The sequence below is a fragment of the Aricia agestis genome, chromosome 12, assembly GCF_905147365.1.
Source record: "Aricia agestis chromosome 12, ilAriAges1.1, whole genome shotgun sequence".
NCBI lineage: Eukaryota > Metazoa > Arthropoda > Insecta > Lepidoptera > Lycaenidae > Aricia > Aricia agestis.
The window spans coordinates 3,041,691-3,055,258 of record NC_056417.1 but is presented as its reverse complement, the minus strand read 5'-3'; the positions used below and the strand labels follow the sequence as shown (position 1 = coordinate 3,055,258).

The 13,568-nt window shown below is 39.1% G+C and overlaps 2 protein-coding genes across 2 annotated transcripts in view; both read left to right on the top strand.

Moving 5' to 3' along the window:
* LOC121732772 (unconventional myosin-XV) overlaps positions 1-13,568 on the top strand; it is a 106,524-nt gene that overhangs the window by 20,801 nt on the left and 72,155 nt on the right. The window contains exon 2 of the mRNA XM_042122741.1: positions 8,516-8,657. Coding sequence (XP_041978675.1) covers positions 8,517-8,657 — 141 coding nt within the window. The 5' untranslated portion in view covers position 8,516. The remainder of the gene's footprint in view (positions 1-8,515; positions 8,658-13,568) is intronic.
* Positions 5,820-7,401, top strand: LOC121732773 (leucine-rich repeat extensin-like protein 3). Its single transcript, XM_042122743.1, has 2 exons — positions 5,820-5,915; positions 6,506-7,401. The coding sequence occupies exons 1-2, from the start codon at positions 5,871-5,873 to the stop codon at positions 7,370-7,372; spliced, it is 912 nt and encodes a 303-aa protein (XP_041978677.1). The 5' UTR covers positions 5,820-5,870; the 3' UTR covers positions 7,373-7,401.

Genomic DNA, 13,568 nt, shown 5'->3' with positions numbered 1-13,568 from the left:
CAGTACACAAGAGCACTCTCTATTCCTTTACTCTCATAACCCAGTGGGACGGACAACCGACACGACTGGCGAGAGATCAGGCGCAGGACCGACTTTTTACATGCCCATCCGACGCATGGATCATCTTACTTGTCAGACAATCAGGTGATCAGCCTGCATTGTCCTAACCAAACTTGGAAATAACATGTTTCCAACGCGGGAATCGAACCCACGACCTCCGAGTCAAGAGCCGCGCTCTATACCACTAGACCACGGAGGACTAAATTAAGACTAACTCATCAATGCCCAAGAGGCACCCGGCTGTCGCATAACAATTAAAAATCTATTGTGTTTGCGATTCCCACGATCGAGGTATTACAAAAAAAAATACGATAATTTTAAGAGATCTGCAGTCCTAGTCGCCTATTCGAAATCCAGGTACACTGAGAGCACCACTCGATTAATTTCGAATAGGTGACTTGGTTAACATCTTTACTCGTTCCAACATCGCTGAAGAAGTTTTCCTAAAGACAAATCAAGCCTTCAAGATTTTAAACACACATCAGACACTAAAAATATGAGATGATGTGATGCAATTTGAAAGCATCTTCGCGCAATTAATGTAACGATTACGTTTAAATGCCAGTGGAAAGTAATCCGACGCGGCTTCAGCGAAATACGGTGGTGTGTGAGATGTATCGAATTGTAATTTCTAATGTTGATTTAGCGTGAGCATCGTAAATTATCCGCATTACAGACTGCGGCAATCAGACGAATATTAATTACTTAACTGTAATTCAATGAAGATTTTGACATAAGCCCCATACATTATCTGTCAAACTCTTCATTAAATTGAAACTTAATCATCATTTAATGTATCTGAGTGCGGCCGTAAGCCTCCTATATTACATTGGGTTTAAAATTATTGTTTATAGAGTTATCAGTGTGTTAATATCAAGTTAAAACCCTTGACGAAACGCAAATCTTACGAGTTTTTCAACGAGAGACCTCTTTTCAGTTACATTTAGCAAATTTTAATTAACCCTTATCTTTGGTTAAATAATATTTTCCTATTTTTACCTAATATAATAGATTATATTTAAACAACATACTATTTGCTCGATGGAACTATATTATGTTATATGTAATAATATGAAGGTAAAAAATATTCATCTGTTTAGTCTTACTATATTTTTGTCGACGACTTACTTACCCACATCAAAGGAATTATTCTGTAATGAGAAAATAATGATTGTTAGATCAATTTGTGGTGTATAGTTTCTTGTGAATGAGACAAACCGTGTGTAATGTGTATTGTGGAACAAATTAGATTACATGTAATACAAATTTCAGCTACTTAGTTGTCTTTTAAAGTGAAAACTATAGCGAACTTGTGCATTTTTGGTACGGAAAAAAATAATAAGTATGCGTCAGGACACGTGACCTGATCGATTCATAAGATAGAGTAGCCGGACCGGCGTCAAAAAGGCAGTAATATTATTATGTCCTCTCTTTCTACCTCGCGAGTCGCGGCGAAAAATTATACTTGCTCTGTTGTTTCCTTTCCACATAATTATTATGCTTATGCCTAATGCTGTTGTTAAAAGACAAGACATTGTTTGGCTTTTAAAAATCGTTTTTTGCCAAAGTATTTGCTAATATTGTAAAGTTTTATAGGACCTAAAAATATAAATCAAACAATTAAAAAATCTGGAACATAAACAGCGTAAAATTTTAACATTGACGACCTAGTCAAGAGCAAAAAATTACTCAACGATAGTGGTTACTCAGTGACATTACTTTCACAATATAATTCTATGAATAATTATGTTACAATCATGGACTAATTTAGTTGCTTTTACACAATTATGACGTAATAAAAAGGAAAGTTAACGCGCAAGTGTTATTGCCTAAAATGTGATAATTATGCAACGCACTTGAGAACATTTTTTACAAATATCATAAATATACGATTGGTAAATATATTTTTTATGAATGACTAGATAGGGATAAAAATAGTATCTATCCTTTCCCGGTGTACCAAGTATCTGCAATCTACATACCAAATTTCATTAAAATTTGTTCAGTGTTTTAAGCATAAAGAGGTTACAGACAGACAGACACAATTTCGCATTTATAATGAATATAAATAACCATGAATTCAAAACAAAATTTTGATTTGCGATAGTCGCTTATAAATTACTAGCTGTCCCGGCAAACGTTTCTTTGCCATAGGTATAAAGTATTTCGGCCGTATTATTTTATTGAAGTGACTAAATAAGTATGTCACCATGGCAACGTCCATCGCTATCCCGTCGCATAAACAATGGTCGCCGTCAGTCTCGAGTTGTAATAATTTACTATTTATTCAACAAATGCACTTATCAATATAAAAAGTACCCAGTAGCCGATTCTCAGACCCACTGAATATGCATATAAAATTTGGTTAAAATCAGTAAAGCCGTTTCGGAGGAGTACGCGGCCTAACATTGTGACACGAGAATTTTATATTTTAAGATAGGTAATATCACCAAAAAAAAAAAACATTTCAACAAACTCAGAAACGTGTCACGGCCGTTTCATGAACTTGGCACTCGCGCTGCCGTGCGACCAAAAAGCAATGAGAGCTGGCGACTTTGATACTAACTGAAGCGTGGTGAACTATTTTGATCGTCAGTGTTTTTGTCGTTGTTTTCACGCACGTAATAAAATCTACGTGCTTATGTTTTAACCATAAAGTTAATATACCTAGCGGAATAGAGAAACAAAGGCCTGAGCAATGTCACTATCAGTAACACTGCGTGGTAAAAAGAGACGCGTGATACATGAGAGCAGCACTCTTTTTTGACGTCCAGTCGGCACGTTCCGCACGTTTACAATTTAAACTCATAGAATTCATGTTCAATCATGCTTGTGTAAGTGTATACATACACATATTTTTCACGCAGATGAAAACCAATTTTGGTTACGTTTGACAGCTCGAGATTGTTGCTCTATTCCGCTAGGTATATTAACTTTATGGTTTTAGCTTGTTCTCCTCAAGTAGGTCGCTTATGTTAAACTTAGATATACACAATATCAAATCAAAAGCAATAAAAATATAATCCATACTAATATTGTAAATACGAAAGTGTGTCTGTCTGTCTGTTATCTCTTCACACGCCCAAACCCCTGAACCAATTTTGCTGACATTTGGTATGGAGATACTTTGACTTCCTGGAAAGGACATAGAATACTTTTTATCCCGGAAAGATGTACGGTACCCGCGCCATATACGAATTTTGGCGTCATCTAGGATTTAATTTAAGTATTTTATGATAATAAGTGTTTTAATAATACCTATCACACCTTTTACCACATATTTTTGCCGTTTTCTGCCTATTTTTTTCAAGCAAGATCTGATGCTTGTTTGAAACTCAACGTTATAACATGATGGAAGTCCTTTATATTCAAGGCACGAGCTGTCAGTTCCCATTTGTCAGCGGATACGTCCGCAACCGCTCGCCGACCTCTATGGCTGTTAGTTACGAGGTTTTAATGCAACCACAGGGCCTGCATTCAAATGTAAACAAATCGAGTTTACTAACTACTCAAGCAAGAGTATTTGCACAATATATGTATGTGTATGGGCCTATGTAGCCTGCTATAAATAAATAAATAAATAAAATAAAATATAAATAACTAGAGTCATCTAGCGGGCGTCAGCTTGCAACTACCGTTGTGTCTAAGTTCCTTTATTCTGCGGGAACCGTACATTTTTCTACAACAGAAACTATCCTATGTCCTTTCCCGTTTCTCAAAGTATCTCCATACCAAATTTCATCTAAATTGGGCCAGTCGTTTAAACATAAAGAGGCAACAGGTGGACTTACAGCTGATAAACTTTATTTTATTATATTATTTGGAATTTCACGGAAACCATACATTTTTCCGCAAAAAGTAGCCTTTGTCCCTTCACGTGGTCTATTCTTCGTGTGTGCCAAATAACATAAAAATTGTTCCAGTAGAACTCTTAAGATAATAAGCAATTTCATATAATTTTCGCCGTCTATTTCACATTTTTCTCTATTTCTTCGCTCCAATTGATCTTAGCTTAATATTATACTATAGCCTAAAGCCTTTCTCGATAAATGGGCTTAGATCTAACACTGAAACAATTTTTCAAATCGGACCAGTAGCTCCTGAGATTAGCGCGTTCAAACAAACAAACAAACTCTTCCGCTTTATAATATTAGTATAGATGTCTTTGGAAGTTTATTAACAGTTATCGTAAAGATTTTTGCAATAAAGTGATAATTAATTTACAACATACTAGTGATGTTCTGTTTCATAACGTTTTGTCAAGCTTTCTCCGACAGACTGTTCGTCTGTTCGTGTTATTCTCACGAACATAACTTTTATGTAACCGTTTAACGTCTTTCACGGGTATTGTCAGATTAAACGATTACAATAACGTTATTTTATGCAGATCTACAGAAAGTTATGGAAGTAGGTAGTAAGTAAGTAGTTAGATGTAAAGGAATGCATCGCTTGAACAGAGAATGTTGGTTTGGTTGAGTTGGGAGTCCTCTTAGAGAGATTAGCCATTTTCTCAAAAACAGAGCAGTTTTTGTAGAACTTTTGACTTTTTTGTATTTGCGCAATGTAGGGTTCTAAATGTTACTCCATGCCTATCGGCTTCACTCACAAATTCCTACCAGGCTTGTCTCTGAGGAAAAACCAACCTTCGCCACTGGTAGATACTCATCTATTTTCTCTCGAATCCGATGGTATCCAGGTCTAACAAATCTTAATGTAAGTTACTCTATTATTCTGTCGCTTATTCCCAACGTGATCTAAACCTTACTGTTCCAAGAGCGAAGACTCTGGCCTTAGCAAGACATCTTTGAAAGTGAACAGGTGTAGTAATTTATATCTCCGGGATTCTCATTCGCCTCCGCTGTTGCATGCCCTCCTGTCATAAGTATTTTAAATTCAAATTATTCACTAATCACGAATGCTCGAAGACAATAATATGCATATTAATGCCTGAAGTCTGCAGTAAAAAATGTTTATTGTAAAGAAATCTCTTCAACTTTCTGCACATCGGCTATTTGTGATTGATGTGTTTATTATGTGCAGCTGGTACGGCAACAATTGCGGCTCGTCACGCAACACGTCGATACTCTCAAGTCTCACGATACGATCTCAACATTGAATATTTTAATAAGTTAAATGGAGAAGTAGGTAATTGGTGCATTCTTCTATAATTGTTATAAACTAAATATTAGTTTGTACCTTGTTGTCGAAACTCGTCCATATTTGAAGTTTTTTTTTTAAATTAAATAAGGGGGCAAACGTTATAATGGCCTTTTAAGAGGGAATACGCTCTGTTCTTGAAGGTTTGCAGGTCGTATAGGTCCGGAAATACTGCTGGTGACAGTTCGTTCCAGAGTTTTACAGTGCGCGGCAGAAAGTTACGCACTGTGGAAGACTGCCACTCATCAAGGTGATGAGGATAGTATGTTTTTCGCGTGGTTTTTTCCCTGATTTTTCCTGGTGTGACTTTCCCCTGTATGCACAGAAATCTGTACCCACAATATTATACGGGTACATATTTTTATGAATGAATACAACTCAAATAGGAAGGAAGTTTGCGAAAACTAAACATATTTTCGTGTTTTTATAACATTCGTTTAATAAAATATAAGCGATATTTTCTTATTTTGTAAATACAACAACTATCTGTTGCAGTTACTTAATCGATTGACATATATTTTTGTAACAGATCCAGTAATACAGTGTACGTGCTTTAACTTGTGACATATTTCGTATCGCGATGTGTCGATATATTGTTGATATAAATATCGATATATACCGACGTGACAATCACACCCATCACTAAACCACCCATGGAGGGCGCACGGGTCACTTTTGTGCTCCTCGTAGCGTTATATGTAAGTATTTTTTTTAATTATTAACATTCAGAAAAAAATACCTTTAATATAAATTCTTTATTTAAATCTAATGATTTTAACAGAAGTTTATCTTTTCAATAAGCTTTGTTTACGTGTTGGTTTAAACTTTAAGCCAATCAAAGTGCTGGTGAATAGTTAAATCTGTAAAAAACCTTAACGAATAAGACTTTTTGTAAACTTTAACTACCGTAGAAACCTAAAACGAAAGCAATGTAAAACTACAATGTTCTGTTGATTAATTGTTATTTAAATACCTAATCCTTAATTCCAATGTTTAGAAAGCTCTTCCAGGATGCGCTTAAATGTATAAATTAGTATCATTAGGATATTAAAAATGATTAATTTATAGCATTTAAAATTGGTAGTCGAAGGATGCAAATGTTCAAGAATAATTTTGTAAATGTAAAGGTATTACGCCACACGACATGTAAATACAAACATTCTTCCACCTGCAGCTGCGTCAATATGGCATCGTTTAATGCCGTCGACCCGACAACTTTGAACCCAAACATCACCATCATCATCTTGTTCATCACCAGCTTATTTTTCATCACTATGATATTTTCCAGGCAGCACAAGGCCAGTACTATGCTTCACCATACTCCTCGCCGTTTGCGCTCGCGCCGCCCTCGTACTTCGCCCCGCCACTGGCACCCCCGTGCCCCTGCGGCGCGCCCCTCGCCTTAGCTCCGCCGCCGCCGCCCATCTACGTGTCGCTACCTCCCCCGCCGCCTATATACATCACCCCGCCCGCTCTGCCGCCCATGATGGTGGAGGTGCCGCTGCCGCCGCCGATCACGATTTCCCCGCCGGCGCTGCCGCCCATGTGCATAACCCCCCCGCCGCCGCCCCCCATAACGGTGACCCCGCCGCCCTCGCCACCCCTGTGCGTGACCCCGCCCCCGCTGCCGCCGATCACGGTGACCCCGCCCTGCCCGCCGCCCATGTACGTCAACGCACCGCTCCCGCCCCCCATCTTCCTGGAGCTGCCGCCCCCGCCACCCATCATGATCGAGCTGCCTCCGATCATGGTGCAGCCGCCGGCGCTGCCGCCGATCACGATCCAGCCGCCCGCGCTGCCGCCCATCCCGGTGCAGCCGCCGGCGTCGCCGCCGATCACGATCCAGCCGCCCGCTCCGCCGCCGATGTACATCCAGCCGCCGGCTCCGTGCCCGATCACGGTGCAGCCGCCGTGCGGGGAGCCGCTGGTGGTGCAGCCGCCGGCGCCGTGCCCCATCACGGTGCAGCCGCCGCCGTTGCCGCCGGTGCTGGTGCAGCCGCCCGCGCTGCCGCCGCTATGCGTGCAGCCGCCGCCGCTGGAGCCGTTCTGCCTGCAGCCGCCGCCGCCGCCGCCCATCTGCTTCGCGCCCGGCGCGCCCTGCGACTGCGGCTGCCGCTTCCCGCCCACGGCGCTCGCGTCGCCCATTTATTTATAAGTTCGTTTAAAGTTAAGAGTTATTTATGTTGAAATTAAATTTAATAAAGCGAATTAAAAAACAAAATCAATTTTGTTTTCAATGCCAAATCTACGAAAAATACCTCCTGGCTCCTACTAATGACGTAGATTTGAAGTAGCATGCCCGGTGGAGTAATTCAATTCGGATTTCTGGGAAACCGTAACCCGATACGCGATTACGCCACGATCGTGTCATGATTGCTGTTAGTTACTCGTAAACACATCCAAATATAAACAGTCGACATTTCGACGAAAGTAAAAACGGTTTACGTGTTTTACTGCCTTGAAGTATGATATTAATTACGTTTGTTTCGAATTTTATTGGTTTAGCATGGTCATTTTACAGTTTAAATTCTTTTATATCTTTTACTAAATATAATACTCGAAGCGAAAGTTTGTAAAGGCTTCCTTGCAAAATCGGTTTATTATACTTTTATGCAAAACAGCTGTCAAAAAATGAAGTTATCACGTTTCTAAGCATACTTTAGCCTGGATTGTTAAAGTAAAATTTAGCCTGGATTTCAAATCTAGCTTCACATGCTATCGAATTCCATACATGACAAATGAGACGTTAAATCGAAGCGTTGGCGTAAAATTAGCAGCTCATTAGCCGAATAACTCGATTTGGCATTTGTGTCGATCGCGTTGTTATGTAGATTTGGTAACGGTCGAGGAATTCCTGACTCTCATGAATAAACTAACTTACTGATAAAATTATGATATAGTATCAATAAATTCGCATTATAAATCCTAATTCCTAGCTCTAGTCTCGCTGGATAATATGTCATTAAAATGTTGTTACACATGCACATAACATCGCATCGGTTATAGCCCATAGGGCAACAAAATATAGGATTAGGATGATTAAAATCAAATAACCTCCAAGCTATATTCTATATTATTTTTCTCTGGTACAACCCCGGCTATTTCTGTTTCATATTACAATCTCAGAGAGAATGACAGCCTGGCCTATACGCTAACATTCTTTCTGATTTTGAACGAGGACATAACATTCCTCGTTTATATTGTTATGAGTGATTGTGAAGATTTTTTTTTACCTCTCATCCATTTGTTTCAGCTGGTTCTCTCTCACATAACACTGACCCTCATCTCCCTTTTCCAGGATGGCGGGTCCCGGGGGGGAGTGGAGCGCGGGCGCGGCGGTGTGGTTCCGGCCGGCCGGCGCGCCCGCCCCGCTGCCCGGCGAGCTCGTCGAGGTGCACCGCGCCGCCCGCGTGCTGCTCGTCAGTGCTGTTGGACCGCAGGTGAGATAGATGTATGCGGTAGAAAGAGAGAGATGATGAGCAGTCGCCATTCAGTGCAGACGTGCTAGTGGGAGTGATGGGACAGATGTATGCATTGTAGAGAAAGATGATCCTAGGCAGCCAGTGCACTGACTGCTGAGGATCATCTCTCGTCAGCGCTGTTGGACCGCAGGTGAGATAGATGTATGCGGTGGAAAGAGATAGATGATCCTCAGCAGCCAGTGCAGTGACGTGAGAGTGGGACAGATGTATGCATTGTAGAGAAATGTTTCTTAGCACCCAGTGCACTGACTGCTGAGGATCATCTCTCATCAGCGCTGTTGAATCGCAGATGAGATAGATTTATGCGGTGGAAAGAGGTGGATGATCCTCAGCAGTCAGTGCAGTGACGTTAGAGTGGGACAGATGTATGTATCCTTAGTAGCCAGTGTAGAGACGTGGATTTATTTGTAGCTCATCGCTTTTTTCTACCTTCTTTGAAGACCATCATCGAAATACCTACCAAACTAGATCTTCACTTTGTAGAAGAAACTACTGCAGTGTAGTTTGTACTGCTTACTAATATTGCTTGCTAAAGCAACCTTTAGGTTCTTGAGACCAAAAAGCTTTAAAAGTCTCTAATAGGGTTCCAAATTCCAACCGGAACCGATTCTAATCCCATGTCGTAGTGATCAGTAGATAAGAAGGCAGCTTTGTGTACATTTTTCTATGCCTTGTAGTGTATAAATTAGAAACTGCTTCAAACGTATTGGAAATATTATGTAAAATAGGTATCTAATAAAATAATGTAGAATTAAGAAAATAAAAAATATAATATATTATCAATTATCAATATTTTTGAAATAGTGCTCACCATGGGTAGGAATCAATTAAGAATCCTTACCAGGAGCCTAACTGGGCACTGCAAGCTCAATAAGCACCTTAACAGAATAGGTGTTAGTAGCTTAACGACTTGCAGATTCTGCGAGGAGGAGGATGAGACACCTATACACCTTCTCCTTGACTGTCCTGCTCTACTACAGAGCAGGAACAGGCACCTAGGTCGCTACGAATACGCATCCACAGAGGAAATTCGTGGCACCAACCCCAACCACATCGTTCAATTTATGAGCTGCATTGGGTTTTTTTTTTTATGAAATAAGGGGGCAAACGAGCAAACGGGTCACCTGATGGAAAGCAACTTCCGTCGCCCATGGACACTCGCAGCATCAGAAGAGCTGCAGGTGCGTTGCCGGCCTTTTAAGAGGGAATAGGGTAATAGGAGAGGGTAGAGAAGGAAAGGGAATAGGGGAGGGTAAGGAAGGGAATAGGGTAGGTGATTGGGCCTCCGGTAAACTCACTCACTCGGCGAAACACAGCGCAAGCGCTGTTTCACGCCGGTTTTCTGTGAGAACGTGGTATTTCTCCGGTCGAGCCGGCCCATTCGTGCCGAAGCATGGCTCTCCCACGTATAAACGGTTGGGGACGGTACTCTAATGCGAAGGAGTCACAATAGATCCTCAAGGGTCGCAGTGACATCAGAGCTACTTGACCTGCCTTCAGCAATTAAAAAAAAAAAGGATCAGCATTATAATATTATGCACCAGTCATGGTTGATCTACGTTCTACTGGCGCAACGATTGCTTTGGGAAAATTCTTACCGAAGTAGTTGACATTACACACAAACGTATTTGACTCAAGCAGCTACTTAGCAAGTACAATAGAAAGTTCACAACATGAGGTTAAGCTGTGGAATGGAATTTAGGCGTGCGCGTACGCAAGGCCGCGGTAACTCCGGAATGTCGTATACATAACTTTTCCCTAACACTTCGCTAAGAATTATTGTATCTATTGGTTCTTATGCCCTTGTCATAGATCAGGGATGGGGAAACTACGGCCCGCGGGCCATCTTCGGCCCGCGAAGGCTTGAAATCCGGTCCGCGACCATCAAACAAAAATCAAGAGAATATTTCGTATTGTTAGTTGTTAGTAAATCAAAGTTTAATTTAAGAGCCTACTGTCAAAACGCTAGCCCCGCCTACACACGCCGCTATCCTCCAATCGTCATACAATGATTCCATGAATCGTGCTCCCGGGCAATGTGCTCTACGCTGCAGCTAATAGTGAACAATATCGCGTAACAACGGTTCCCGCATTACAGCACGAAAGTAAAGGTCGTAAGTCCCAAAAATGTTTTTGATGATTACTCAAAAATTAAATACAATACTCATATTTCCTTTAGCTATTATTTTATAAAGTGTGTGCATGTAGTAGTGCAAGTTATTTAATGATAGTAACTCAATAAGTGTAACAGATATTTGTTGAAAAGCCCAGAAAAATTTCGAAAAATATAACTATCGAGTCAAAATAAGTGAATCGTGTTTTCCGTTAGCCAAATATCCGTTAGATAAATATACAATGATTAAATAAATCTCAATTTCATTTGAGTCAATCGTCTTCCGAGATCGTAATACTTATTAGATAACACAGCAAAATTTGGCAGCCTGCTCTTAATTACAATTTCTAATTTCTTTTTTATTCCAACAGTTATTTTGTAATATTTGCACAATAAATTAGTGTTTCAGAAAATACATATCAATATTTTTATTTCAGTAATTAACATAGTCAAAAATGCAACAACTTGGCCCGCCATATATTTTGTTAGGATTATATTGGCACGCGAAGGAAAAAGTTTCCCCATCCCTGTCATAGATGGTAATGGAGGCAATATAACTTTGAATGGGTGTATGTCTAACGCCTAGTGACTCATTGGTGTTACATAAAAACTGAAGAAGAATCTGTTTTTTGTAGAACACTTAAGGCGGGGATCAATCTCAATCCAAAACGATAACCTTGCACACAACCAAAGACCAAGCGTATACGCATCGCAATAAGATTCATTTTAGCTTAGCATGAAATTGTAGTTACTAGGGGCGGATCTTCTCTATTTTTCATGTTTTTCTTAATATCTTTGGAAATAAATATTAAGAAACAAAATTGTTCGGTTCAGAAGATTTTGATATAAATTTACTAACAATTTATTCAGATAAAATGTATAATTTTCCTAGTTAATACTTATATTTCGGTGAAATGGATTTTTGTCGGAGGTGAGTTTGTAAATTAATTACAGCCAAAGTATTACGTTTTATTAAAATGTTTATGGTTTAAGGTATTTTAAATATTGTGCTTTACATCTCATATTTTTTACATTTTTGTTATTATATTGGAACTAGGTAAACCGGAAATCACGGAATAACAAATTGGGGTTTATCCTCGCCTTAAAATACTGTTGGGCACTTTTAAAAGCAAATGGCGACAGAAGAATTAGAGCAGCCTTCTGAAGAATTGTGAAAATTTGAAGTCTATACATGTCATATCGTAGAGACGTACCTAAGTCCTAATTTCACCAACGCCTTTTAGTGTCGTTTGTCAAAACTTCTTCTATTGATACAAACAGTGATAGAGATTTATCTCTCTTATCACTGGAAACGGAGCACTAAATATCTTTTAAGATATTTAGTTCTCCATTTCAGGCCTTGGTGGAATTTATACTAAATTATAGGTCATATAATTAAGTATGCCAACTTTTACTTGATTATAATGGCAAATACGTATCAGAAATAAAATCCTAATACAATTCTCGACTTTGGTACATCAAGATGATGTCCGATTGTCAATTGTCTCTACCTTAATAGAATTTCCTGTGTACTTTTGTCTCTAATAACTTGTTTTCTTCAACGAAAAAGACTGGAGTTTTAGATGTTCTGTAAAATATGAACAAATGATTACTTTTATACACTTATACGAAACAGCGAAATTTCAATACCATTTGATTACAAATCTACCAATTTCACTAAAATTTGAAGTTTTATGTGACTTGATCACGCACCGAACCGGTATGTTAACCTTGACAATTTCACAATCATCTTGATTAAGACGCGTTATATTATGATACGTAAAAAGTGTATAATCATTATCATTATTATACCTGTCTAATTTAATTAAAATTTATGATAGTTTATAACTTTTAGCTACATTGTAATGAGCTAAACATTATAGTTTATTACTTAGGTTGGAAAGCCGAAGTGATTTAATTTTAAAACGTAATAAATGTCAATGATGATACTGTACAGTCGAAAGCATGGACTATCTTGAGGACATAGTCAATGTTACAAATTTTATTTTATAGGTTGGTCATTTTGGCCAACAGTAATAAGAGGAGGTAGAGCATTTGTAAGCGTAGATAGACCATTAAAAAAATTGCTCTAAATTACGAGTGTTTTTTTTTAATTTTCTTTTTATTTATTTACTTAATTCAGGCATCTTGGCCCTTTATTTGAAAACACCAGTTGCATAGACTGCCAATAAAATTATAATCAACAGCGAACAGGCTAGCATGCGATGCCTGCCGTTTGACACGTAGCGAAAGCAAAAGAGCTCAACGCGCCCAAAGGAGCTACACCAAAAACTCCTTTTAATGATTACTTTCTTACAACAATATAAATAACTAGATTACGCACGCAACTCCGTTACGCCAAAATTTGTTTATCGCGCAGGAACCGTACATTTTCCAGGACAAAAAGTATCCTATGTCCTTTCCCGTTACTCAAAGTATCTCCATACCAAACAGCAAAATCGGTCCAGCGGTTTGGTCATGAAGAGGTAACAGACAGACAGACAGACACACTTTCGGATTTACAATATTAGTATGGATATGAAATACCAATCTATACTAGCTCAACTGAACCGGTCACATTAGTAATTTCAGATAACGTTAAGAGGAGTCCACACCGCCCTTTTTTCCATACAAACGTTGTGCCCTGTTTCCTCCCTGGATAATGCTAGTAGAGTTATAATTTTTTTCCTGAATATCTACGGCCACTAATACTATGTTCCTATGTTTTTTTTATAACTTAATTATTAAATAAGATA